Here is a 27,901-nt window from a genome sequence, read left to right on the forward strand (position 1 = left end):
ATTGGGATTGGAGTGTCAGAGACAGTGCGATTGGCACAGGACAGAGCGGAGTTTAGGGCTGTTGTACATAGGGTCGCTATGAGTCGCAAGCAACTCGACGGCACATAACAACAACAACAACAACATGGAGGAAGAGCTGTAAGAAGAAACCAGTGATTGGTACATGGAATGTGAGAAGCATGAATGTAGGAAAACTAGACATTGTTAAGAAAGAAAGTATTGGCCATTGTGTGAGGGCACTTGTATTGCTACTTGCAATCCCCACCCAGATATTCAAGGGCTTCAATGCAGCTTCGGTGCCACAGAACCAACTTGCTGGCTCACCAGCGCCTCCACACGGGAGACAAGGCCTGCCAGTGCTCTGCTGTGGAAAGTGTTTCCACCAGTCATCCACATTCCATCGCTATGTGAGGACTCACCAGGGTTCTGAATTCAAGGGTGTCCCCAGTAATGCAGAAGATCCCCGACCTGACTCTGCCATTGTGTGTGAGTGTGAGCAGGATTTGTCAAATAGTGTAGAAGAGGCCATAGAAATGCCAAGCTTGAGCTCTTCACACAGGTCGTGGCTCTCACAGGACTGACTGTATATTTTCCTAGTATCATGCATTTCGAACATGCTATGCCATTTCTTTTTGGAAACAGGAGTGGCATCGCTTCTTAACGTGCCTCTGGAAACTCTATGAACTTTGAGAAATGGCAATAGTTCTAGAAAGGCTCCAGGCCTTCTGTTCATAGGGTTCATGTCTCTCACCTCTCTTCTCCATTTCTCCTCATGCAGGCGCCCTAGAAATATATCAGAGGAACGCAGGAAGGAGTGAAGTGTTCAAAGAGGCACATCACATCCGGGGGTCAGAAAGTGTACTGTTCAGTAGATGATATTGGAACGACCAGCCACTTGGAAAAATGAGCTGGATTTCATACCCCACGCTCTACACCAAAATCAACTCCAGATGGCTCAGAATTTAATGGGGGGGGAAAATGAAAGAAAGAAGCCATAAAAGTACTAGAAGGAATCCTGGGGTAGAGACAGTCTTTTGCAGTATGTCATGAAAACCAGAAACCATACAAAAAGAGACGGAGAAATGAAAACCTTCTGTATGGCAAAGCCCGCTGTAGCTGTTATTGGACAAATGACAAACAGCATAGAGTTATTTGCATGCTCTATGACAGTACAGCCATCCTAAAACAGAAAGGGGCTTTTAAAAAGCAACCTCGTCAGAAAATGGACACAGCTGGGAAGGGAGAACCACATCACAGAAGAGAAGGCTTGCAGGCAACCTATCAGCACCCACTCCACACACGTTCAAGACCCTGGCTTTCCCAGAGCTACCAGGGAAAGTGCACTCAGGTGTCAGGGAGCCCACGGGGGACAAGCACAGTTACTGCGCTTGTCCACTGGCCCAGAGCCACCACAGAGGAAGGACTTCCAAGCAGCTGTTGCAAACTTTGTGGGCGTCAGGAGTAAGGATTGACTCAACTGCAACTTGGTTTCCAACCCAGTTTGCGGCCATGGTCTAGAAATAAGGAGCAGAATGGTCATCGAAGACTCTCTTGGACAAAACAGTAACAGAGAGTAAAATTTCCTTTTATTATATAATTTGTCTTCCTACTGGCCACCAGGGAGCTCTGGAGGCACTAGGTTCGAATCCACCAGTTGCTCCGCAAGAGAAGGATGGGCAATCTCCTTCCAGGCAATTTCCAGCCTCTGAGAACCCACCGGAGGGCCTTATTTTGCCAGTGCCTTCAGTGCAGCTTCAACTTTTCCCTTCATTACCATTAGACATTGATCATATGATAGTTTCTGACAAATTTCAGCCAATTCTTTTTGGTACAGTGATTCTGTGTATTCACTCCCTCTTCTTCTGATGCTTCCTGAGTTATTCAATACATTGCCCATAACATCTTTCAATACTGCTACTCAAGGCTTACATTTGTTTTTCAGTTCTCTCAGCTTGAGACATGCAGAGCTAGTTCTGCCCTTTTTATTCTCCAGTTCCAGCTCTCTGCACATTCCGTTATAATACTTTGCTTTGTCTTCTCGAGCCCTTGACAATCGTGTGCTCAGCTCTTTTACTTCCGCATCTCTTTATTTTGGCTTCTTGATGCTGCAGTGCAATTTTCAGAATCTCTACAGACATCCACTTTATTGTTGTTGGGTTTTTTCCTTCTGTCTTTGTAACAACTTTTGTCGTCTTCATGGATGATATCCTTGATGTCTTCTCCTAACTCATCTGGTCTTTGACCAATGGTGTTCAATGCCTCAAACCTATTATTAAGATGATTTTGAATTTCAGATGGGATTGACTCAAGATCTTATTTTGGTTCTCGTGGACTTGTTTTCATTGTCTTCATGCTTACCAGTCTATGCTAGGAAATTTGGAGGACAGCTGCCTGGCTGACTGGAAAAGATCCACACTTGCTTCCATTCCTAAGAAAGATGGTCCAAAATGTGGAAATTATCAAACAATATCTTTATTTTTTTAGAACAAATCAGCGAAATAAGATTCACATTTATTGTTGGACAACATTGTTTTACACATATACCAAAAAAAAATTAAACAGCAACCTCATAGGAAAAAGAAGGAAAAGAAACCTTTTCCCTTTGGCCTTTTTAACCATCTTACAAAAATATGGAGCGCTTCACGATTTTGCGTGTCATCCTTGCGCAGGGGCCATGCTAATCTTCTCTGTATCATTCCAATTTTAGTATATGTGCTGCTGAAGTGAGCACCAAACAATATCTTTATTATCACATATGAGCAAAATATTGTTGAAAATTGTAAAAAAACAGCTAAAACAGTACATTGACAGAGAACTACCAGATGTTAAAACTGGATTTAGAAGAGGCTGTGGCACGAGAGGTGTCACTGTTGATGTCAGATGGAACCCAACTGAAAGCAGAGAATGTCTACTTGTGCTTTATTGACTATGCAAAGGTATTTGACTCTGTGGGTCATAACAAATTATGGCTGACATTGACATTGAGAAGAACAGAGATCCCAGAGCACCTAATTGTGCTCATGCAAAATCTCAACTTAAACTAAGAGCTGTTGTCCAAACAGAGCAAAGGAACACTGCCTGGTTGAAATGAAGAAAAGGTTGCAGGGATGTCTCCTTTCTCCATACCTATTCAATCTGTACACTGAGAAAATAATTTGAGAAGCTGGACTCTGTGAAGAAGAATGTGATATTAGAGTCAGAGGAAGACTCATCAACAACCTGTATTTTGCAGATGACACAATCTTGTTGACTGAAAGTGAGGAGGACCTGAAGCGCTTGCTGCAGAAGGTCAGGGACTGCAGCCTTCAATATGGATTGAAGCTTAACATCAAGAAAACAAAGATTCTCATCACTGGACTGATAAGCTACATCACAATAGACAGAGAAAAGATTGAAATTGCCAATGATTTAATCTTATTTGCATCTATACTCAGCATCCTTGGTATGAGCGGTCAGGAGATCAGGAAATGATGTTACACTGGGAAAGTCTACAGATAGGGGTGTCTCCAAATTATTGAGGAACTATGATGTCTATTTGAGAACTAAGAGGTATCTGATTCAGGCCACGCATCTGAGAACTGGGCAATGAATAAGGATAACAGAAGAACTGATGCCTTTGAGCTGTGGTATTGGAGAAGAGTATTGGCTGTCCCATGGACTGTCAAAAGAACAAAAAGATCTGTCTTGGAGAAGATGATCAAGCTTCATTTCAAACACTTTGAACATGTTCTTAGGAGAGGGACACCATGCTTGGGAAAGTAGAGGGCCAGTGAAAGAGAGCAAGACCTTCAACAAGATGGATTGACACGGTGACTGCAGCAATGGACTCTAGTGTGTCAGAGATGATGAGGAAGGCACAGAATAGGACAGGGTTCAGACCTGTACCTGAATCATACTTGACATGTTGAAACCTAACAACAAGCATACACATACACATCCACAACCACGTATACATACACAATCGTGTGTCTAACATATGGAATATCTCTAGAGGGTGAGGCATTGAGTCCCCTACTAACAGTACTAGCTGCTCCTGTGTCTCTCTTCTGTCCTCAGTCCCAGGACCCAGCAAGGGCCGTCTGGCTCTAGCGAACAGCCAACAGGCAAGGGTTCTAGTTTCCCCTCCTTCTGGAAACACATCCTCTTGACTTTTCTCTCCCACTCCCCTGCTTTCCCTCATTCCCTTGGTGATTTCCATTTATTTCATGGCTTCCCAGATTTTTATCTCCATCCCATGCCTCTCCCCTGAACCCCAGATCTCTGTACCCTGTATGTCTACTAAGCATGCCTTCCAAGTCTCTTTGTGCGGCTGGCTCCACCCTCTGCCCTGGAGTTGGAGCCTCCAGCGTGCTCTTTAGAGGCGAGGATAATAAGCCTTGATCTCACACCCTTTGAACATGTCAGGAGGGGCCAGTCCTTAGAAAAAGGCATCTATACTGGGAAATGTAGAGGAAGAGGAGGACCCTCAACAAGATAGATTGAAATGGTAACTGTAACAATGGGCTTGAGAATGGCAGGCATGTTAGGGATGGTGCTGGGAGGAGCGAGGTGCAGATCTGCTGTTCATCAGATTGCTGTGAGCTGTGGTCAGCTCCACACCACCTAATGCTCCCCCTGCTAGTGGCTTGGCCCAAATCCTTGATGTTACCCATAACTCCTCCTTTCTCTCACCTCCTCCAATCCAGCAAATCCTATCAGCTCTACTTTTCCCACAGATCCAGGATCTGACCACCACCATTCCTTGGTTGTTTCTGTTTGTTGTTTACAACACTGAATTTTCTAGTATGTATCACCTGACCACATGAGCAAGAGAGTCTCAAACTTGAACAGCATTAGAATCCCCTGGAGAAAGGAGCACTTGTGAAAACACCGAGGATGGCCACATGTCCCTGTCACATCCTGATTCTGTGGTTCTGGGGCTGGACTGAGAAGTTGCATTTCTAACAAGATCCCAGGTGGTGCTGATGCTGCTTGCTGGTATCACTCTCGGAGAAACACAGCTCAAGAATGGCTCTCCCCCAAGGAGTGGCACCGTTGGGTCACAGGACACGGACAGTGGGGCATGCTTCTCCTTGTTTTGTGTTGTCAGTGCAGTGGCCATGAAACGTTAGCCCATCGTGCTTCTAAGTTGTCATTCCAGCCTCCACACACCCGGGTGTGGATCCGCAGGGCAGAACTGCTGTCTTGGGGAAGATGTTCTCTGCACAGTCCCGAGCTCATTCAAACTTGCACAGGCTGCAATGCAGTGTGGGAGATGAAGATGATGGCTGGCGAAGGAGAAAGTACCTGGAGCAGACTGTTGAAGCAGGAGGCGCAAAGGCAGCGGCATGAAGTCACGATGCACAAGGATGTGCATAGCGTGGTTGTATTGCTGTCATCCTGCCCGAAGGCCCAGCATTTGCCCTCTCCTGGGCGGGCCTGATGGCTGTGAGCACTTAGACATGATCTAAGGACATGGGCCTGGGCATCTATCGCTAGGAGTGGAGTTTGACTTATTGTCCTTTTCTTCTTTCAAATTTTCCTATTATGTTTGCTTTTTTAAAAGCATCTATTTCTTTCCCCTGTCCTGAGCATCGGGGCGGGGGGCGTCTCACATGGCTCTTCTACTTTCTCTTTCTTCCTTCCTTTCTGTGCTTGTTAAGCTTTTATGACAGTATCACATCTGTAATAAATGCACACACACAAACAGAAAAAGGAAACGCGTACCGTTCTTGACGCTCCAGACTACCTTGCCATGCTGAGGCCCCCAAATACTCTACAGCAAGCCCACCAAAGTCCTGCTAGACCTCCACCAGCAGGGGAGGCCCAAAGCTGTGCAGATCTAGCCAGTGCCAGGCTTTCCTGGAGGGAGCCTCTCGGTTTTGAGGGCTGGCCTGTGCCAAAAGTAGAACCACTCTATTAATTGGCAGCTATGGGCTACCCTAGCCTCTGTTCTGAGAAGCCTGGCCAGTTCCCCAGAAAGCCAAGGGGAGCCATCACGCAAGGAAGAAGCTGGGCAGTCACTTTTTTATTTCTTCTAGTGTCGACTCATGTTCAGGCAAGGTGTTGTTCAGTTTCCAAATGTACAGTTGCATCCAAAAATCGGGTATATTATGTTTCCTTCATTCACACTGTATTTCATACAATCACTTCCATACATTGTTTTAGAAATTCATCACTATTGATCTATGCTCACCATTACCTTGTCTTTTAGAAAAAAAAATATAAGAAAAAAAAGGAAACTCCTTATATCATTTTCTTGTACTTTAGTTTTCTCATCTATCAATTGGGAAAATACTAGGCCTCTTATAAAAAGATTGGATAAATAAAAATTAAAAAAATAGAGGCGCTCTGGGGGCTTAGTGATAAGGAGTTGCACTGGCTGGGAATCGAACCCAGGTTTTCTATATGGAAGATGAAAGTCCTAACACTGAATCACCAATAAGTAGAGCCATTTTACAATATATGTCTGATAAGGAAGGATGTCTTGGGGACAACAGCTGCAGGAAGGTGGATTAGGATTGAACCATGAAGGAGCTAGACCATTTGCTATTTCTCAACCTTCAGTCACTTTGAACATCGTCTCCACAATTTGTGCCATACCTGGGTACCACATGTATAATTATCTATTTCAAATGTTTATTTTAAATGGATGGTCAATCTCCTCCTGTGCCATTTACAGCTTCTGCAAATCCACTGAAGGGCCAGCTGTGAGTCAGTTTTGACTCGAGGGCAATGAGTTTGAGGTTTGTTTGTTTTTTAATCTTACATATATTTGTGTTAAAGGTAAACTTTATGTCACTACTCTAAATGGAAAACTAGGGGCATTTGTCACAAATAGAAAGTTGTTATGTGCAGTCGCTTGCAACGCATAGTGACCCTACATATAACAGCTCTGAACCCTGCTTTATCTTGTGCCAATCTGTCTCCGACTCGCCTACCCCCATTACTCCACAGTCACTGAGCCAATACATCTCATCCAGGATCTTCCTCTCTTACGCTGTCCCTCCACCCTCCCAAGCATGACGTCCCTCTCCAAGGACTGGTCCCTCCTTGCAACATATCAAAAGTATGTCAGACGAAGCCTCAGAATCCTTGCCTCCAAGGAGCAGCCTGGTTTTACCCTCTCCAGGCTGAACCTGTTTGTTCTCCTAGCAGTCCATGGTACAGTCAATAATCTCCAGCACCACAGCTCAAAGGTGTCAATTCTGCCTGTCTTTCTCTCTGAGCCACCAGTGGACTTGAACCACTGGAGATGCTTGGCTTTTGGGATTAGGATCTGCCTTGCCCCACAAGTTAACAGATAATATTTCCAGACCCTCTTCTGAACACAATTAATTATCTGATACAAAATGTCCAATGCCAAGCCATCTCATTTCACCAATACCTAGTATGTCAATATTTATGTGTTCCATTTCTTTATTAACAATGTCCAATTTTCCTACATTCATGCTTCTCACATTCCACGTTCCAATCACTAGTGTCTCCTTACAGCTGTTTCTCTTTCTCCGTGTTTCCATTTCTAAGATCTCAGTTTCAATTGCCATGTCTGTTAGTCCAAATGATAATCTAAGTGTGCTCTATTGTACATAGGGTATTCGAAGGCCTGTAATTTCAAAAGTGGATGGCCAATCCTTCTTCCTAGTCTATCTCAATTTTTAAATATGTGAAACCTATACTTGGACCAAGAGGCAGTCGTCAGAACAGAGCAGGGAAACACTGGATGGTTCAAAATCAAGAAAGGGGTCCGTCAGGGATGTATTTTGTCCCCATACCTTTTTAATCTGTATGCAGAACAGATTATCCGAGACACTGGGCTGTACGAAGAGGAATGTAGCATCAGGACAGGTGAAGAATCGTCAACAACCTGCGTTATGCAGATGACACAACCCTGCTTGCTGAAACTGAGGAGGACCTGAAGAAGGTCAAGGACTGCAGTCTTCAATATGGATTGAAGCTCAGTATCAAGAAAACAAAGATTCTTACCACTGGGCCAATTGGCAGCATCAGTATGGATGGTGAAGAGATTGAGATAGTTAACAGTTTTCGTTTACTTGGTTCCACAGTCAACACTCTTGGTAACAGCAGCCAGGAAATCAAGAGACGAAATGCATTGGGAAAGTCAGCTGTGAGGGACCTCTCAAGAGTACTGAAGTGCAACGTCAGGCTGGAGACTAAGGTGCGCCTGATCCAGGCTATAGTCTTTGCAATTACGTGCTATACATCGGAAAGTTGGACAGTGACTAGGGATGATAGAAAGAGAGTTGATGCCTTTGAGCTGTGGTGCTGGAGAAGAGTGTTGAATATACCATGGACTGCTAGGAGAACAAACAGGTTTGTCCTGGAGAGGGTGAAGCCAGAATGTTCCCTGGAGTCAAGGATTCTGAAGCTTCATCTGACATATTTTGGGCATGCTGCAAGGAGGGACTGGTCCTTGGAGAGGGACATCATGTTTGGGAGAGTGGAGGGACGGCGCAGGAGAGGAAGACCCTCGATGAGATGGATCGACCTGTGAGTGGAGTGGTGGGAATGAATGTGTTTGAGACAGCGAGGTTGGCACAGGATAGAACGGCGTTTAGGGCTCTTGTACATAGGGTCGCTATGAGTCGCAAACAGACTCGATGGCACATAATGACAACAACAACATTCTGAACAATGTCGCCCACACAACATACTAAACATTGGGTCCAGACAGACTACAGATGTAAATGTGAAAGGTAAGACAGAAAAGCTCTCACAGAGAAAAGTCACAGGAGAATGTCTTCGTGAACCTGGGGTCATAAATACAATTAAAAGAGTGCCAACTATAAAAGAACACTTGATAAATTGTTGAGTACCATTGAGTTAGAACCAACTCATAGCTGACTGTCCAGCGGGTTTTCCTCGGTTGGAGATTGCCCATCCTTTCCCCACAGAGCAGCTGGCAGATTTGAACTGCATACCTCTGGACTGGCAGTACAATTTCTTACCACTAAGAATTTCTATTCATCAAACTACATCACTGTGAAAGTAGAAGGCTATCCACAATGCAGAAGATTGTCAGAATACAGATATCTGACAAAACACTCATCCAGAATACATAAAATCCACAGCAAACAGCTTCTTCAAATCAACAAGACAGCCAGATTATTCCCCGAAGGAACAGTGCAAGAGCTGAACTCAGAAGATAGTCAAATGGGTCGCCACAGGAAGAGACACTCCATCTCTTAGTGCTCAGGAAAAAGCAAATACAATCTGTAGACATAGCTCTAAAATTGAAAAGGCAGCAAACACTGAGAGCTGGCGAGGATGTAGGACAACAGGAATACTCACGGATATGGTGCTGGACAGAGGGCAGAAGGGCACAGCATCCTCACTGGCCTAGTGCTCGAGGGGTAGCACTCGAGGGGTGCATTAGCAGACAAAGGATACACAGGAAACGTCCGTAGTGGCACTACTTGTGATGGCCATAGCACCCCCCAAGTCTGACAAGTAGGAGATGGAGCACCACATGAGAACGCAGGACCGCCAGCGGGATCCTGATGAACTTCTCAGAAGTCTCTCACTCATTGCTGTAGCATCAGAATCAACTCAAAGCTGACCTTCCGGCGGCTTCGCAGCAGCTGTCAACTGCACAGGAGGAGACTGTCCCTATTTCCCCACAGAATAGCTATTTATAGAGAATAGAAAATCAGGCCAAAGCAAGCTATGTTGTTAAAAGTCCGAAGCGTGGTGTCATGCTAGTTCTTAATCCAGGTGATTTTACGTGAATATATTCTCTGCATAATCACCATCAAGTTGTTCACTTATAATTCATCTACACAGAATTGAGTGTCTATTCTGCACTTTACTGGCAGTCGGGGGTCACTGTGTGCTGCTGGCTGCTGGAAGCTATGCATTTCAAATGTCAGCAGGACCCCCGACGTTTTCGGTGGATCGGTTTCAGCAGAGCTTCCACACTAAGTAACCCATGAAAGCTCCCGGGATGACAGCAGAACAGAACAGCGCTCCCGGCTAGAAGGCACTCAACAGACCATGGCAGCGGAGGGGCCTGCTGGGCAAAGGGCAGCGCGCGCGCGGTCCCACAGCGATGAGCGCCAGCGAGGTTCCTCCTTTAACAAAGCGAAGACCCCAGAGGCCCCAGCTCTGAGCCCTTTCCTTTCTCATAAGCTGATCACCCTTGCTGGGCAGTGCTCATGAGGATGGCAGCCAGGAAGGCTGGGGAAGGAAGACGCATCTCTGGCGCCTCTAAGGGACTGGGTGAGGGACGAGGGGAGACCTCTCAGGCCGGGGCAGGCCTCCAGCCCTGGTCTGTCGACCCGTCCACCAGGCTCTCCACGCCCCCTTCACCCGCAGTCTGCCCACTGCAGAGCGGGCTCGGACCCAGCCCTGCCCTCTCCCCACCCTCTGCTCCTGACTTGGGCCGTGGCTTTCTTTGCCTCTAGGCCTTGCAAGCAGCTACTCGTCCAGCTCAATGAGAGTTCCTTCACTGGGGCCTGAGCATGAGCATTCTTTTTGGATTCCACCAAGATGGTGGCTTTGAGGGACTTAGATGGCAAAGCCCTGGCTGGCCATCCAGTGTAATGTCTGAGGTCTTATAGGACAGACAGACAGACACACACACACACCCCTGAGGCTCCAGGGGCCTCCCCACCCACCCTGCACTAGAGAGTGGTTGTGAAAGGCACAACGTGTTACCACAAGCCAAGGCGCCATCAGACTTCACTTGTGGCTAGATCTGGGTAGAGAATTGAGGTGATGTCATTTCATCTAATTAACCGAGAGTTAATTAGTATTTCCCAAGTGGAGGGGAAGGGAAGGAGGAGCTGGGGGTCCTGGCTGAGAGGGGCAGGCAGGACCAATGGCCCTCGCTTCTGGCTGCAGAGGCCCTTAGGAGACATTCAAACAGCCTACAACCTCCCAGGCCCACGAGGCCTACCCTTGCTCCTTCCTTCCCACAGGACGCCGAGCCAGGGAGCGAGCTGGCCAGCAGCTCACCGTGAGGGTGGCTGTAAGAGCGCTTCTTCCACCTATGGGCGTTTCTTCTAGAAAGAGCTCACAACTCATCTCAGCCGCTCTGAGCAGCGTGTGACTGGCCTAGGTGGCCCGCCAGCCTTCCTCTACCAGTTGTAAACGGTGGAGATGAGGCGGCAGGAGGTGACCCATTTGGGTCAGCCCTGTTCCCAGGCAGTCCCAGGCCAACTTAGAGGCTTGGCACTTGGCTTTTACAGTGGGTCATACCTGTTTCCTCTTCATTGCTGGGTTCACATGCTGATGAGCTGACTAGCCCCCAAGGCAGCTGCTCCCTCAGCTCAATGAAGCTCTCTCAGGAGGGTGTGGAGAGGCAAGCCCAGGGCATCCAATGCAAAGTCAGAGGTTTGGCCCCAGGTCCTGCCTGCTGGGCATCCTATATTCAGTGGGGGCATTTGGGGCAGGAACAGGGGAGCCCCAAAGATGGGACTGTGGAAACTTCACCTCTCCAGGCTATCAGCCCAGGTGAGTGTTGTGGGAAACATGGGGCCTCAGGTACTTCTGGTGGCATGAGCAGAGTGTCCTGGCTTGGTCCCTCTCTGACACTGAGGCCCCTCTAACAAAGCACAAAGGGTGTGGTGAAAAGGTGCATGTCCCTCTCCTGGGCTCTAGGTGCATGTAGGTCAGGCTGAGGCCTCAGTACCAGACCAAGGTGCCCTGGTGCCAGGACAGGCCCTTATCAGCACCCTGGAAGCCAGCACCACTTTGCGGCGACATCTGGGGCCCAGAGAAACCCAGAGTCTGGTCTTGGCCTTCAGACATACCGGCATTTCAGGGCCAGGGGTTTGGGAAGGGGCACTCTTCCAACAGGCTTCATAGTTGATGCCAAACAAGCCCAGTAAGTGACACAGTGGGTCCCACTGAGGCCAGTCAGTGTGCTGGCTGCTCGCAGCAGCTCAGCAAGGCTGCCCCACCTTGGCTTTGTTGGCAAGTGGACCTGTGAGCACTTGCCTGCCTTTTTTGCCCCGACTGGCAGGAACCCAGCCCTGGAGATGGGCCGTGAGCCTGTTTGTTCCCAGAGCACAGGGCTCCTGTTCTGTTCCCTCTGAGGGCCCTGGCCTTCCTGCCGAAGCCTGGTTCTGACAGGTCCTCCTGAAAAACCAGCCCAGGCGCCAGGCTTTCTCCTCTCCCTGCAGGCCCTGCTTCTGGCCTCTCCCATACTAGGAGGTAGGCTGCAGGACAGGACAAAGGCTGAGAAGATCATCTTCCTCTCTCCCTTCTTCCTCTACCATGCTGCTCCAGAAAAGTTCTCTGGGTAAAACTGGTGAGAGGCTCTGACTTGGGTCCAACACCTTCTGCATCACTAATCCAAAATCAATGACTGGAACAGACTGATGGCAGGCGGGTACATGCTGGTAATAGAAGATTCTGCTATCTCCCAACTTCCCCTTCTACCCACCCGCTCGTGTCCTTTGAGGCCCTCATAGTGGAGAGTCCACGCTCAGATTGCTTCCCCCTATGACATCACCCAGTGTGCGCTGCTAGGACCTAGCAAGGTGATATGGTCTGTGCACCAGGGACCCACGGCCACTTCCAGCCCGGCTCTGCTAGGCTGGTGCCCTGGGCAGGCTACTTCTCTGGGGCTCCCCCTGCGAGCCAACGTGAGTATAGCAGCTCTCTTCTCCAGAGTCTTCAAGTGAAGTTCTGCTTCCTGGTCACCTTCCAGGTGTAGGAACTGCCGGGACAGAGACAGCTGAACAGAAGTAAAACCAGTGCCCATTTTGTGACAGGATGTGCACTGATGGACGGTCAGCCTAAAAAGTCAGAGCAGGGTATCCTGGGGGAAGCTGTAGGGAGATGGCGCAGGTGAAGGGGGTGAACAAATGGTGACCAGGGCAGTTGGGATGTTACAAAGTCAGGGCTCACGGGAGAGAGGCTGAGAGATCTCGCTGCTGCAGAGGCGGCTTCCAGTCCTTCTTGGCTCTGACATTTCTGGCCCATCATGTGGAGCAGAGACCACAGCACACTTTGGTCCAGGAATACTCACAAGTAACGCTGTGGCCTGCAAGCCCACTGTCCCCTGCCTAGTCCATGCCTGGGTCCCAGATGGCTGTGGAAAGCTATATGCTCCTGCCTGCATGCTGCAGGGTTCAAGTACTCTTGGGGTTCCACCCCATCTCCCTGTACTTGCCCCCAGTCCTAGAGTAATTCTGGCTTCCATCCTGGGCTGGGTTGTTTGGTTTTGCCCTAGAGGAGGTGGAAAAATACTCAGTTGTCAGTTGCTGTCAAGGTATAACAGGTGCTCTGGTGGCCTCGTGGGTAAGGGGCTGTGCTGCCAAAGGCAGGTGGTTCAAATCCACCAGCTGGCTCCTTGGCTTCTGAAAAACGTGCTGGAGGGCAGCTATGGGTTGTTTCCAACTTGGGAGTAAAGGTGCAAGAGAGCATGACTGCCTGACCAGCCCCTCTCCTGCCTGCCATCAGTGAGCAGGGGCCACCCCTTCGGAGCAGTACACTCCGTTAGGTTTGGGGCTCCACCTAATTGCTGACCCCAGTTGCGGTGACAGGCACACAAACTGCACGGCACGTCCAAACACAGCCATTCACTTTATTCCAGTCTCCCCAGACACCTCCTCATGCTTCAAAAAAGGCAGGGAAGAAACTGGGGGGGGGGGGGGGGATTTCAGTCCGCACAGTCTGAACAGCCTGGTCTCACAGGCATGGCACCCGAACACACAGCAGTCACTAGGGGTGGCACACCCTTGGAAGTTGGGGCCAAGGAGTCTATGGGTGAAGGCGAGGGAATGTTCTGTCCAGATTCCAAGCAGATAGAGGCTTCCCTTGCTCAAGCCTCTTAAGTGCTCGGATACACATTACCACCAAAACCACAAGCCAGTAAGAGGGAAGGTGTACGTGCTGGGACGCTTCCTGAGAACACAGGACACAGGCAGGCAGACCCTGGGGCCAGGAGCATCAGCAGGAGTAAGCAAGTTTCTTTCCCTGAGATAGAGGGTCAGTGTCTTCAGCTTCTAATTTTCACAAGGCTGTTTAGAATCTGTGTATCCAGGAAACAGACATTTCAGGTCACACCCATCTGCTGATAGCTTCCACTTTTCTACTAGCATGTTTTTAATATGTAGTTCCCTGAACAAAGAGCTCTGCTGTGGTACTTTACGTACAATTTAAAGGTTGATGGTTTGAATCTTTCAGCTGCTCCTTGGGAGAAAGGTGGCCAGTCTTTTTCCATCTGGATTTACAGCCTGAGAAAGCTGCTAACAGGTCACTGTTTTGTAATTGACTGTGTTTTGTGATTGTTGTTTGCCATCAACTCCTAGCTGACCCTCCAGCATGTTTTCAGAGGCAGTGAACTGCATGGGAGGAGGCTGCCTAGCCTTCCACTGTGGAGCAGCTGGTGGATTCAAACCACTTGTCTGCCTCTGAGGTTGCAGTACAGCTTCTTACCACTAGGCCACCAGAGCTCCCTAACAGACTACACAGCAATGGGCTTTTCTGGGGTGAGGCGGTGGTGGTGGCTGCTTAAACGCAGTCTAGAAACTTCTATTCTCATATAGGTTTGGATGAAAAGAAATCTTGCTGACATTTTTTTCTCTTAGCTGTTTCTTCTTTGCAACGTCTAACCCTCTCAATTTTGTACAAGGACACAGGGAATAGAAGGGTGGCTTCAAGGTTTGATCCTTGCACTAAGGAACCTGGGAGAGGGAAACATATACAGCGTAGGGGGCAGGGAGGAGAGGGTGGAGAGAGACAGAAAAGAGAACGGGGGGCAAACAGAGACTAGGAAGTATCCGAACAGGAAGCTGTGGCTTTCGGGAATCCAGATGGAACCACATAAAGGAAGTGGTGTGTGCTGTGTGGGCCCCCCTCCCGGTCACAGGAGCCACGGGTGCTCTCAGCTACCAGCAGGAGGTGTCTGAAATGCAGAGACTCGAGCTGGCTCAGTCCATAGGGGCCTCACCTGACCCTCTCCAGATGGCGGAAGCTCTGCACCGTTTTCTCCATGGCCTCATCCATGGGGACCACAGGGCGGTAGCCCAGCAGCCTTTTGGCCCTCTCGCAGCTGTAGTAGTGGTAGGTGCCAGCCAGTGCGATGCGCATAGGGGTGAACGTGGGCCGCAGCACGAACACCGGCCGCAGCAGCATCACCAGCAGCGCCACCAGAAGTGCCAGGTAGTATGCCAACCAGTAGGGGACATGGTATTTAGGGGCCTCATAGTTGAGGCCTGTGAGGACGTGGGACAAAAACGTCCAGAAAGGGATGGGCTCATCGTTGGTGATGTGGAAGGCCTGAGGAGGGAACGAGGGAAACATGGGTGAGACAGCACTCCCGCAGGTCAGCTTGAGAACCTGAAGCCAATGGCCACTAGCCAGACTGCTGGCCTGGTTCCCCTGCTTTCTTCATGGTCTGTGTGTGTGAAGAGCAGATAGAGGACAGTGGGTGGTACAGGGGAACAGGGAGCCAGGACTTTAAGTGGCATTCAGACGGCCACCTTAACAACAGTACCAGCGGTTTAACTCCACTCCTGCTCCAGAGTTAGAGAAGGGAAGAGAAGACCGAGCCCTAGCCCCCTCTTGGCCTCCAGGGACCCAGACACCCACTTCGGGGAGCAGCCTACAGTGGAGCAACAGAGGGAAACAAAAAGAACCATTTCAGGAACCCTGGCTCAGTGTCAGAGCACAGTGAGTCTTAGAGGTGGCTGCCTCTGGGGCAAGGACACGTTTCCCAGCGGAGTGAAAGCTTTCCCCTCAGAAAAGCTGAACCTTAACTGGCTACCTGATGCCACCTCAGGGGGAATGGCACAGGCGGGCAGCCAGGGAAGGCCTCACCTTTCCACACACGGCCAAGTCCTGGGAGAGGCGCTCTGCGGCCAGGATGTGGCCATGGACCACATTTTCCACAAAAGTGAAGTCCACCAAGTTCTTCCCATCTCTGTGGGCACATAGCAGAAGGCTCAGCTCCTGCCAGGATTGCTGGTGGGGTGCAGAGCTGGGCTCCCTCAGGCAGCGGATGGCCCAGGGTCAGAGTGGACTGACAGGTGGTGTGTGCTCTCCTTCCCTCAGGCCTTGCTGGGCTCACATTCTCCAGACCCAACACCAAGATCCCCGGGACACTGAGCGGTAGGTATCATGGGGAGGCTGTGTGCTAGGCCAGGGGGTGAGGCCCTGCGAGAGGAGGGAAGGGAAGGAGGGGAGAGGAGAGGAGGCAAGCACGGAGGGTGGGAAGGTGGACTTGGAGACTGCCACCAGCACTCCCATCCACCGCTGAGGGACCTCTACCTGGGCTTGTCATCAAGGCACACAGGAAGCCCTTGTCTGTCTGCCTTGACCCATGACCTCAGGCTCCTCAAATTCCCAGTGCCCCTCGAGTTGAGGTGGTCCTACTGGCTCAGGGGGGACCCTCGATGCACTGACTGGTGCCCTTAGAAAAAGGCCACGTGCAGGCGGACACACACAGGAGAGACATCCACACCACCACAGAGGTCAGCCCGGACGGCTGCGGGCACAGTTCCCTGGGTGCCAGGCCCACCAGGGAGCTCCTAGGAGCAAGGAAGGACCCGGCCCTGGAGCCTCCAGGGAGGGAGTGGCCTCCTGCCCACCCCGAGTTCACACTCTGCCCTCCAGAACCCAGAGGGGACTCTGCTGTTGCTGAAAGCCCCCTGACCGAACGAATCTGGAGGGTCCTTGTGCAGGTCACACAGGAGAAAGCTGCAGTCTAGCCTGGTTACTGACAAGGGGGCTTCAAAGGAGAGGGCTTGACCTTGTTCCAGCCAAGCAGGCACAGGCAGCAGAGGAAGTGGGGGGTGACAGGGCCGACTCACCCAATCATAAACTTCATCTTGCCCTTTCTGGCAGCCTCAATGAGGATGGGGACCAACTGGGGGTCCCTGGGGCCGAAAATGCCATGAGGCCTGATGGCTGCAGTTAGGAAGCTGCTCTCTGGATCATTGGCCCGAAGGACGGCCTAGAGGAGACAGGGGGAGACGTGACCCATGAGCACTGGCTGGCCCTGCATTCTTTCAACTTCCATTGTGTCCATGGGGTTTAGTGCACAGTTAGGTACGGAGGCCTGAGTGGTAAGCTCAGAGGGTCGCCACCTTTGGTTTAGGAACGTAAACCCTGCCACTGTCCACAGAACTCGTGTGCTGCTCCCTCGGGCAGGTCTGAGGCCCATACCTGCTCCTGTAAGATCTTGGTCTCTGTGTAATAGTCAATGGGCTTCACGGCGTAAGGCAGGTCCTCTGTTCCATTCTTGATGTCGACACCCTCAAAGACGACACTGGCACTGCTGGTTAAAATGAGCTTCTAGTGAAGGAGAAAGAGATGAGAAACTGCCTTGTAGAAGCCGCCAGCAACAATCATCATTGAGAAGCTGAGGGCCCTGAGGGCCCTGGAGGAAAGCGTGTCAGGTGGCCGCCGGGACATGCTTAACTCAGCTGGAAGCCACCACCCTCTGCAGCTGGGAGGATTCCAGACACCCGATGTGGAACATTCTGCAACTTTTTTCTGTCTCAACACACAGACTCTGGCCACAGTGGGATCTCATGACAGGGTGGGAGACAGCCCAGAAACATCCAGGGAGATGTGCGTGAAAAATATCACAGATGTGCATATGTGCACAACTCGCAGACATGCAACACACCGAGCCTGTACGAGCGACACTATTCTCCAGGAAGATGCCCTGCAGCCCAGATCCCTGGCAGAGGACTGCTCCCCCAGGCCTGAACATGATGGCTTCCAGCACACCGCACCGGAATTCTAGCCAGAGCGGCCAGGTAAGACAAGAAGGCAACATGAGAAGAACTAAACATTCACAGATAACAGAATTATCTCTACAGAAAAACACAGTCAAATACGCAGAACACCCACACAGGAAAGTCAATGCCATGCGTGTGCAACACTCAGGAATGTACTGACATACGTTATTTGTACACAGGGTATCATTTACATGCCAGCCAGAACAAGGCACTGGGAATACCTTTAACAGGCAAACCACGAGGATTTTCTAAAACAAACTGGCAACTATCCTAAGGCATTAAAGGAATCCGTAAGCAAAGCGATGCTCCTGGTTCTGGGGCAGAGGACATGATAATGTGACTGGTGGCACTAGGCGCACTGAGCATGCTCCTCCTTTGAAGAGCCCCTAGAGCACTCCCAGTTCTTGACGGGCCAGCTGCTGACTGGCAGGGCTGGCCCTCGTACCGAGGAGGATGCTGGCAGAGAAGGCCCTTGATTCCAGAGCATCTGTGGTGTACGCCAGTCTGAGGTGTCGGCACTGGGCAATGCTGAGAACCAGTATTTATAACCAAGGATGAGGTTCACCCCTTCAGCTCTGAGTTCTAACAGGTTCACATGCGCTCAAAGCAAACAGTTTTTCTTTTAACATATAAGCAAGGTCTGTACTTCATAGCTCTTTAACAAAGACTATTAGGTCTGAGAGTCCTCAGAAATCTGAAAGTAAAAAGACCATTTTGTGCACAGTTAAAATGTTACCATTCTAGCTGGCCCTGGACACTGCGCTGTCATGATTCAAGCAATACCTCTGGCTTCTTCCTGTGACCTTACTGACACTACAGAAAGCAGCCCAGATTGGGCCTGTTGAAACACAGGGCCACCTCAGCCTTGAGCCTGAAGTCGGAAGCTGCAATGAACTGGGGGTGCCAAACGCTCAACCTGGTGTTCCCCTTACCTGAACCCCAGCCTCTTTGCAAGTGTTAATGACATTCTTGGTGCCAAGGTAATTCACTCTATAAAAGAGTTCCTTGTTGTCACTGGATGGTGGGGGTGATGCACAGTGAAAAACTGTGCTCACACCTTGCAGGGCTGGGTACAGATCCTGGAAAAGCAAATACAGACAGAAAGAAACCATCAGTCCACTTCGCAAAAGCAAACCGCCTCCACACATGCCTGTTCTCCAACCCTCCTGCCCTCTGTAACAGCACAGCTACCCCAGCGGTACACTGGCACTGGCAAAGAATCAGATCGAGTTATCCTCGGAGTTGCCCCTCCCACTGCTGGTTCCCAATAAAAACTGGTTTGAGGTAGGAACATAACAGCTTGTGGGATCCGAATGAGGAATCAGTGAGGTAAAATTTCTGGAGAAGGTGAGAGAAACATGTCCACATTATAGAGAGCCAACACACATATGTTCCATCTGGTGAAACTAGATATGCTCCAAGAGCCTGAAGGAGATTTTAAAACACACACGTTTAATTTATACTAGGAAGAACCAAATCTCCTAAAGAAGTGGTCCATGGCAGATTCGGGGTCGAAAATACACAAGATGAACCAGAACAGCTTGCCCTAATGAACAGGTATTGCTAAGAGGACTTGCGAGTTAACCGGACAGGCTTCAAAGGCACTTACAGACTAAAACAAATTATGGAGAAAGGACTGAGAGCTGCTTGCAAAAATCAGCCAATGTCAACTTTAAGCATAGTAATTTGGTAGTAACAAAGTTTAAAAAGGTAAAAGTAATTTATTACTCCAAGATACTATTCTTTTACCATGTAATCAATGTAAAAAGTACTGAGATCGTTTACAATCTTATTTTGTATGAAATGTTTGAAATCTGGGATGCATTTGACAGTGATAGAATGCTTCAGTTCAGAGTAGCCACATCCCAGGTGCTCAATGAACACATGTGGCTCCTGGTGATCAGAGTTAACAGGAAAGGCAGAGGAGCAACAAAATCCAGAGCCTGAGAAATGCCACACCACAATGAACTTGGTTGCTTTCCCAAACACATGAAATAGTTTTACATTGAAGAGTGTTTTCTAAATTGAAGAGAGCTTTTGATGGTGTAGTCCATAGAAAGGTACACTGCTAAGGCAGAGGCCACGCCTCTCCGGTGGGTCAAAGCACCAACAGCACTGTGGGAGAAAGATCAGCTATCTCTTCTTGTAGGATTTATAGCCTTGGAAAACCTCCTGGCAGGTAAGCTGTGAATCAGTTCTCACTGGATGGCAACGTAAGCTTGAGCATAAATGAAGAGAATCTTAAACAAATTAATCAAATGCAATGTCTTGGCCATGTGTGGATCCTTACTGGGAAAACCAGAATCATGTCCCAGAAAAATACATGCATGTACCAGGCTGCTCCTTGGAGGCAAGGATTCTGGGGCTTCGTCTGACATACTTTGGACATGTTGTAAAGAGAGACAGGTCCTTGGAGAGGGACATCATGCTTGGGAGGGTGGAGGGACAGCGCAGGAGGGGAAGGCCCTCTATGAGGTGGTTTGATTCGGTGACTGGGGTAATTGGGATGGGTGTGTCAGAGGCGGTGCGGTTGGCACAGGACAGAGCAGGGTTTAGGGCTGTTGTACATAGGGTCGCTTTGAGTCGCAAACGACTCGACGGCACATAACAACAACAACAACAACAACGATACAACGTGGAAACTATGTGATGATATCCTACCATCAGATAAACCAAACAGATGTGAGAGGATCAAGGGTATAATGCCACTCCCCTTAATCCCACCACAGCTCTGATGCTACAAATCCAACTTCCCTAGGCTGCGGCCTACAACACCTTCTGTCTCACAAACTGAACCCCGAGTTGGGGGCATCATAGCCACTTAGAAAGCATCTTATAGAGGAAGGCCCTCTCTCTGAGTCTGCTCCAGGTCCCTGCTCAAGGAAATTCCTTGCTACTGAGGAAGGCCAGGCTGCATGATCTCCAGGAAATGCGTGGTATGCAGATGCTGATTGAAACGAGAACTTTTCTCCATGACTCAAACAGAGAGAGGGCCTTCCTCCAGAGCTGTCATCCGGAATCTGGTCTTCTAGCTCTCTAAATGATAAGTTACAAGTCTGTTCAAACCATCCATTCATGGTAACGTCACTACAGGGATGAGACCAGGAGTGTAGACTGCAGTCAGTTTCACCATTTTGCCTGCATGAAACCAAGCAAGTGCAGCAGCAACTACTGGGAATCTCACTCCTAGCAATAAAGCAGCAGTGGAGAATGCAGTGCGCCTTCTCTGGGGCCAGAGATTCCGGAATCACTCAAACCGGGGCCTATGGGAAATGGCCAGAGCAGACCTGAGACTGCTTTTCCATGGAGCTAGAGCCAGGGTCCAAGCTTGCTGGAGGACTGGGAAGCACGGGGAGACATCAGACTTGGCAGGACTGAGAGAGCTCTGTAACTCTGGCTGAAAACCACAAGGTGGAAGGGTCTATGAGCACACTTCAGAAGCAGTCTTGATTGACAAATTTTATTCCTGTTGTTACTCTGAGTTATAACCTGTTATCTTCACTAAGTTGTACAGTCAGCACTCCTCTGTCAATATGACGCAAGGTAATCTGGGTTTGCTGTGATGCTGAATCTTGTGCCACTGAGGGGTTCAAATGCCATAATGGCTGCCCAGAGTGGACAGTGTTTGGTGGAGCTCCCAGTTTAAGATAGGTTTGGAAGCAGGAGTGGCATCCACTTCCTAAACCACATACCTCTGGAAACTCTATGAACGACAGCTATAAAAAGGCTTTTGTTAATAGGGTTGCTATGAGTTGTGCTCGACTCGAAGGCAGTCAACAACAACAATCTTCCCTAATAAACTCCATAACTGGAGTACGGATCTGTGTGGTCTGCATAGCTATTGCAACAAATTTCAGACCCACCATGGCAGTAAGATTGGTATCAGCCATTAGTAGAACTAAGCGGTAGATGTAAGTGTGGAAGAGTGGGGACTCCATGGGAATTAGTTTTGTGTTGTGGATGCTGTTGATGGGGGCAGTTCTTCCTTGTGCAGTCAGCAGAGGTCACTGAGTATAGCAATGAAACAGCACACCACATTGAGTGGCCTCCTTTTCAACACATGAGCCTTAACCTCCTATAGGCCGTGGCAGACCCTGGCTACTTTGCACGTTTCCCCGGTCCATTATTTCACTCTCTCTGCCTGCCTCAAACCTCCCCACTACCCTGACTCCCACTGTCCTTAGCACCTCACTCCCAGTAGTGGAATAAATAGCCAGCAAAACACGGTTTCTTGCCCTTCTGCAATCTAGTCTATCAACCTACCTGCCTCCCCTCCACTAGGAGGCCTGACTGTCCATGTTGGGCCAACACCTCCACTTGATCTCCTTAGTTCCGACTCTCCTCCTCTCTATGAGGCCTCCAGAAGTTATTTTGTAAAAACACAGAGGCCAGAGTGGGGATGGCCACTTCTGACCTCTACGACCTCCACAAGGAGGAACTGCCACCATCAACAGCATCCACAACACAACATCAATTCCCACTTATTTCTACTGAGCTCAGCGGTGACCCTTTGGGTACTTACCTTAAGGGGAGGTCTGTGGACAAATTTTTCTGGAAATAAAGTTTTACTGGCCCACGATAATGACCATTCACTCCCATAGCAAGCATGGCTGTGCAAGTGTGGTGAGGGTGGGGCTGACACAGCAGTTAATCCTTTGGAGGAGTATGGTGCCAAACCCAACCCTTTGCCATCGTCGGCCACAGGACGGGGAAGCCGTGAACCTTTCCACGATTAGATAACGCCATCCTTCTCCCAAGAACCATCTGGGATCCAAGTGCTAACCTACATGTAGCTTACTGGTCAGCCGCTTTAACCACGTCACCATCAGGACGTTTTAGTAAGCACGAGAGTGTTGGCTAAAGGTTTTTTCCTATAATTGTGAAATTTTGCAAAATGGATTAAAAAAAGAAAAAAAAAGGAACACCTTTTTTTTGGATGTAATTTTTGTCTGGCCTTTAGATCAGGTGAGTGCAGTGGTGGGCTTGGCGTGCAGGGTGGAGGCTGTGGTGACACAGATGGGGCCATTACCTGGCGGCTGCAGAGGTCTCCCAAGAAGAACTGCACCTGGGGATTCTCAAAGCCTTGCCGGATATCAAAGACGTTCACACTATAGCCTCTTGCCAGCAACTGCTCCACCATGTACTGTCCAAGAAATCCCGAGCCTCCGATCACAGTACATCTCTTGGCCTGTGGGAAGAAGGTGGCAAGGTGGATGAGTACGCTGACCACCAGGAGCTCCTGAGGTCTACAGCAGATAAAGCCCGGGCCACTCATGGGGCTCACATCAACGGGCCGTTTGGTGGGTCTGTTCCAGTTAACATCTCTTGAGCCTCAGCTCTATAGCATCTGGGGGTTTGTTGGTCAATGGCACCGTCTTCTCCATGATCAGCAGATGATGATGTGTGGAAGTTGAAAGCAGAGAGGGCTCCTTGGAAAGAAATTCAACCACCTTTGACCTAAGCTGGATAATCTAGGAAAAGGCATGCCCTGCTTTTCAGACACTTCGATAAAGCAAATACTGTTCTAAAGCAGGCCACAGGCACGTTCTGGTTCCCCAGAGCCCACACAAGCCATGCTGACACGATATTGTCACCTGTGAGGGATGCAACAGCAAGATGAAAAAGTACAAACTTCTACGAGAATGACTAAATGGGACACAGAGACCCTGAGCAATGCTGTTAGCAGATGTGCTGGAAGCAGGGCTGGTCCAAACACAGCACGTGCAGGGCCACTGAAAGGCCAGGGCAATGAGCCCCTTGTGCTGCCTGTACCTTGCTTCTCTTAGTGATGATGTCCAAGCACTCTCGAGACAAAATAAAAAGAAATGAAACTGCAACTAATGGTTACACTTTGCTGGTTGGAAGAAACTAGAAAGCAAAATACAGCCTCCACCACCCCAGGAGAAAAGCAGTGCCTCACCCTTTTTCAGCAAAGGGGCTGGTCTCCAGTGGGGCCTGAGCCTGGGCTGCAGCTTGAGGGCCTGCTCCCCATGGCAACAGGGAGGAGGGTGCTAAGTCAGAGGACAGTGTGTGCCTCTCAGCTAAACACCCACTCTGGTACCTGAAGCTGATGGAGGACACAATACCACATGCAAATATTCAGATTATCAAAAGCCAGTGGAAAATTCAAGCTGTCACATGCTGGATGAGCTCCAAGTGTTCCCTATGGGGCATGGTGACAGCCCTCGCTCCTTAGGGTCTGGGTGTCCTTCATTAACATGGAGCGTCACAGTCACTCCAACCAGGCAGTGTGGCAGCTGGGGCACTTTACAGATGAAAACCAACCAGCTCCCAAACCAGCCAAAGACGCCACGGAGTCCTTACGGGGTGGCACAGGAAGTCATGTGTTGGTTGGGCTGCTAACTGAAAGGTTGCCAGTTGGGACCCACCAGCTACTCTGAGGGAGAAAAACAAGGCTTCCACTAACAACTAAAACTCAAGCTCCAGTCTGGAGACAGGTAGTGAGATTCCAGGCTCAGTTACCGGGAGAAGCTGTCAAATGAGTGGTGGAGGGACATCGTTAATAGGAAAGAAGAAAGGATAGGAAGAAAGCCAATGGAGGGACCTCTGGGGACCTAGCGGCAAAAAGCTGCACTGCAACCCTAAAGGTGCATGGTTCAAATCCACCAGATGCTCCAATGGAGGAGGGGAAATCTCCTCCAGTGCCAGTCGGAGTCAACTTGATGGTACACAAGAAAAAAAAAGAAAAGAAATAAGAAAGCCACTGAGACACACCCATGCAACTGCCATCCCATCCTGAAGAAGGAATAGTCTGGGCCACTTGGCTCCCAGAACTCTTGGTTTGGTCTTTAGTCATGGATTCCTTTTTGCTGAAAGGGTTTCTACAGGTAAAAGTAATGTTTTTCATGTTCACAGTGTGACTTTATTTATGGGAAGCCAATACTAAATATTTGTAATAAACCGAATGCTATTTCAGGATGTGGGGGAGGCCCGGTTCAAGCTGCAGCTCACCCCGAGGCCCAAGGCAATCCTTAAGGGAATACTGGATTCTTGCATTGTGTTCTGACCCCTCCCTCCTGAGTCAAGGGGAAGTTTTCATTTGCATCGAATTCTCTGTGTTTTACTTCCTAATAATTTTCAATAAAGATACAGGGAAGCTGGAATGGTCTTCAGTCGAGAACTGCTGGCCCCCTATTTTTCATGCTCTCAGCTCTATCTCATTCCTGGCTGTCTCATTATTAATAATTATAAAAATACTTTACCCTTGGTCTGCAACATTTATTACTTTTCCTCCCTATAAAGCCAACTGATGAGAAGAAGGGGGTTACGTGAAGAACACTGCCATTTAACACTGGATGAGAGGCAGCTTGCTATTTTCATTGTACTTGCTATCTTTTTGGGCTATTGACTACCAATAAAATCGTAATTCATGCAAACATTCAAAAAATAGGATGACATGGAGGTCAAGGCTACCACTTCTTGGGGAGGGGTGTCTTAGTTTAACACCACTTGATAGAAACACATTTTAATACGGCGTGACTACATTAGTGAGTGTGCCATAGATTGCCAAGAACAGGTCAGTCTGGGAGGAAGTGTAGCCAGGGTGCTCCTTAGAGGCCAGCGGTGAAACTCCATCTCACAGACTTTGGGCATGTTGTCAGGAGGCCTTGTGGTGTTGGAGAAGAGTACTGAATAAACAGATAAACCTTGCAGAAGGTAGAGGCAGAGTACTCCTTGGAGGCAAAGATAATAAAGCCTCATCTCACATACTTTGGGCTTGTTACCAGAAGAGGCACTCCTTGGAGAAGGACATCATGCTTGGAAAGGTGGAGAAGAAGATGTTCAACCAGATGAGTTGACACAGTGACTACAGCAATGGGCTCTAGTGTGTCAGGAAGCATGAAGACAGTACAGGGCTCACATCTGTTGTTCATAGGGTTGGTATAAGTTGTACTTGACTCAATGGCATCTAACAACAACAGCAACAAGAACAACCTAACAATGACTGTACATTTACGAAATCTTAAAATCATTAATGGTCAATAAAAAAAAATCATTAGTGGTCAATCAAATCAAACAACGTTCCTTCTAATACTTGTGAGGCTAGACCTTAGGAGGCTTTGAACCTCTGCTGCTGTCTCTGAAGAGTATTTCCATCATCGCACCAAGAAGCCGAGACTAGTCTGCAAGAGGCCTTCTGAAGGCGAAAGGACGGCTGCAGTCACTGCCAGATGCTGGAGGGAGGCCCCCAATGCATGAATGAGCCTGAGAACCTCAGACCAGAACCCCTGGCTGGGCATGGTCCACAGTGCACTTGCAGAATCCCTGCCAAAACGATGGTAGTAAAACCACCACATTCACACAAACCAGTGTCTGTGATACTGACTGAGCCATCTTAAAATAAGATACCATAATACTAAATAATAAGTGATTTAATAAATGCAGTAAACACCACGGTCCTCCGCAACTTCAGCAGAAAGAGCCGACAGTTCCGTGCATGCCCCTTGCTTCCGGTTCAGGGTGCCTGGGCTAATACTCACTTTGGGGATGCCTTCTGTCACTTGGGTCCACACTGCCTGGTCTCTCATTTCCTCACGGCGTGTATCTCGTTCCATTTCTGCTGAAAGTAACAGGCCTGTTGTCAATCCTTTTCTGTTCTCAAAGACATTTGTAGAGTCAGACCTTTCTATTGTATAAACAACAACCTTTTTTGACTGCCAGGGTTCTTCTGAGTTCTTGCCAATAGGTGAGCCACATTGCAGCTGATTGAGAAAACACACAGCTGACCACATGCCAGGGATGGGGCTGCGTGTTCTCTTGGAGGAGCATCGCTGGACCTCACTCTTGAGTCACCAAGCACTGCCAGCCACTGGCAGGTAAATGAAAAGGCACAGTGCAGGAGCCTGAGCCAGCACAGAATGGTATTCTGGCTCCCATGGGGTAAACCCAAAGCACCAATGATGCAAACTGCTTGTTGCATCCCAGTGAGTGGGTAAGATGGGGAGCAGGGTCAGAGGCATGTGATAGCTTGTGTCAGGAGCCTGGGAGCCCTGGCAGTGGGAGCTGAGGGGTAAACACTGGGACCTGGTAAGAGCTCTGGCAAAACCACTCTGCACAAAGACAACCAAGACCAAGGCTCTAAGTAGAGGGATGACAAGAACTCATCACATGGCCTGAAAATATGATTGATGCCTGGGAGAAAGGTTTGATCTCGTTCACCAGAAGAGAAACAGAAACTCTGGGAGGCTAGGTGACTGGCCCAAAGTCAGAGCTGGGCCAATGGGAAGGCAGGATCTGTGTTGGTTCTTGCCACACCCTACGGACAGCCTGGGAAGCAGGCTGGTGAGAAGCAAAAGGGGGAAGGAACAGAAGGGGGCAACGCTGGGCAGGATGCAGGTGTTGGGGAGGCAAGTGATTATCAGCCTTTCAAATTTACCCAGGCCTTGCTGATGCGGCCAAGGCATGTCCCTCACTGGAGCTCTGGCTCCAAAGCCTGCTCTCTAGTGGAGAAGTGACAAAGAACAGTCAAAAAGCAAACCAGCAGGGGAGGACATCAGTACCAGGACGGAGTGCGGAGAGCAGAGCAAAGGGTGAGGGCTTGCAGCCTCCGACGGTGTGAGGAAGGGGGAAAGGAACGGGCTGAGCAGGCATGTGGCCAGTGTACTGGAGGTTCAACAAGAAAGAGCCCAGTGCTCTTGAGGATGATGGCCAGAGCAGGATATCTGGGTCTGTCAAGTGGCAGCTGCCAGGGCCAGGAGACAACGAGCACCATTGAGTGAGAGAAGCTAGAGGCTGGCTATGGGGCTGCCTGGAAGGTTTAGGACGTGGTTCACTGCTCTCAGAGATAGAGGGCAGCAAGTTGGTGGGCATGTCTCCTACAAGGGCCTGTTTCAGTCGCCCTTCCCTGATAACAGTCCTCGTGCCTTCAGGAACAGGGAGGCACTGAGAGCCAATGAGGGCTTTTCCACACGGTGGAGGTGAGCTCCCTTTCGCAGTCCATTTTACCTTATGGCCAGTCCCATGCTCCCCCAGTTTCCCAGCTGGCCAGCTCCAGGAGGTTCTGCTCACAGGAGGGCTTCCACCTGATACCCTCCTCGCATCTTGGCGCGCATCACCTTCACTACCGGGGGTAGAGGGAAGCCCACTTTGAAGGCTCCAGCTCTCCTTGCTGGGAGGCGAATGGTCGGTTTTAGCTTGGAAGCTGGCTTGGGGACTATTCTGCTGGCTCTGGTTGCAGTACT

General features: G+C 49.4%; 1 protein-coding gene across 1 annotated transcript; it reads right to left on the reverse strand.

Annotated features, from left to right (window-relative positions):
* Nucleotides 1-14,898: 14,898 nt before the first annotated feature.
* Nucleotides 14,899-26,275, reverse strand: NSDHL (NAD(P) dependent steroid dehydrogenase-like). The gene is made up of 7 exons (XM_006899994.1): nucleotides 26,201-26,275; nucleotides 22,729-22,887; nucleotides 18,632-18,778; nucleotides 17,119-17,247; nucleotides 16,764-16,906; nucleotides 15,772-15,874; nucleotides 14,899-15,231 (listed from the first exon to the last, which is right to left on the reverse strand). The coding sequence occupies exons 1-7, from the start codon at nucleotides 26,273-26,275 to the stop codon at nucleotides 14,899-14,901; spliced, it is 1,089 nt and encodes a 362-aa protein (XP_006900056.1).
* Between the last annotated feature and the right edge of the window lie 1,626 nt (nucleotides 26,276-27,901).

This window comes from Elephantulus edwardii, unplaced genomic scaffold (genome assembly GCF_000299155.1).
Source record: "Elephantulus edwardii isolate Elephantulus edwardi_28Jun2011 unplaced genomic scaffold, EleEdw1.0 scaffold00269, whole genome shotgun sequence".
Taxonomy (NCBI): Eukaryota; Metazoa; Chordata; class Mammalia; order Macroscelidea; family Macroscelididae; genus Elephantulus; species Elephantulus edwardii.

What these genes read in the sequence shown, in the direction of transcription:
- NSDHL (XM_006899994.1), bottom strand. Translation starts at nt 26,275, where the DNA reads ATGGAACGAGATACACGCCGTGAGGAAATGAGAGACCAGGCAGTGTGG. An exon ending in GCAAAGAGGCTGGGGTTCAG is followed by an intron (nt 17,248 to 18,631) that starts GTAAGGGGAACA and finishes CTCCTTCACTAG; the next exon opens with AAGCTCATTTTAACCAGCAG. An exon ending in ACTTGGCCGTGTGTGGAAAG is followed by an intron (nt 15,232 to 15,771) that starts GTGAGGCCTTCC and finishes TTCCCTCCTCAG; the next exon opens with GCCTTCCACATCACCAACGA.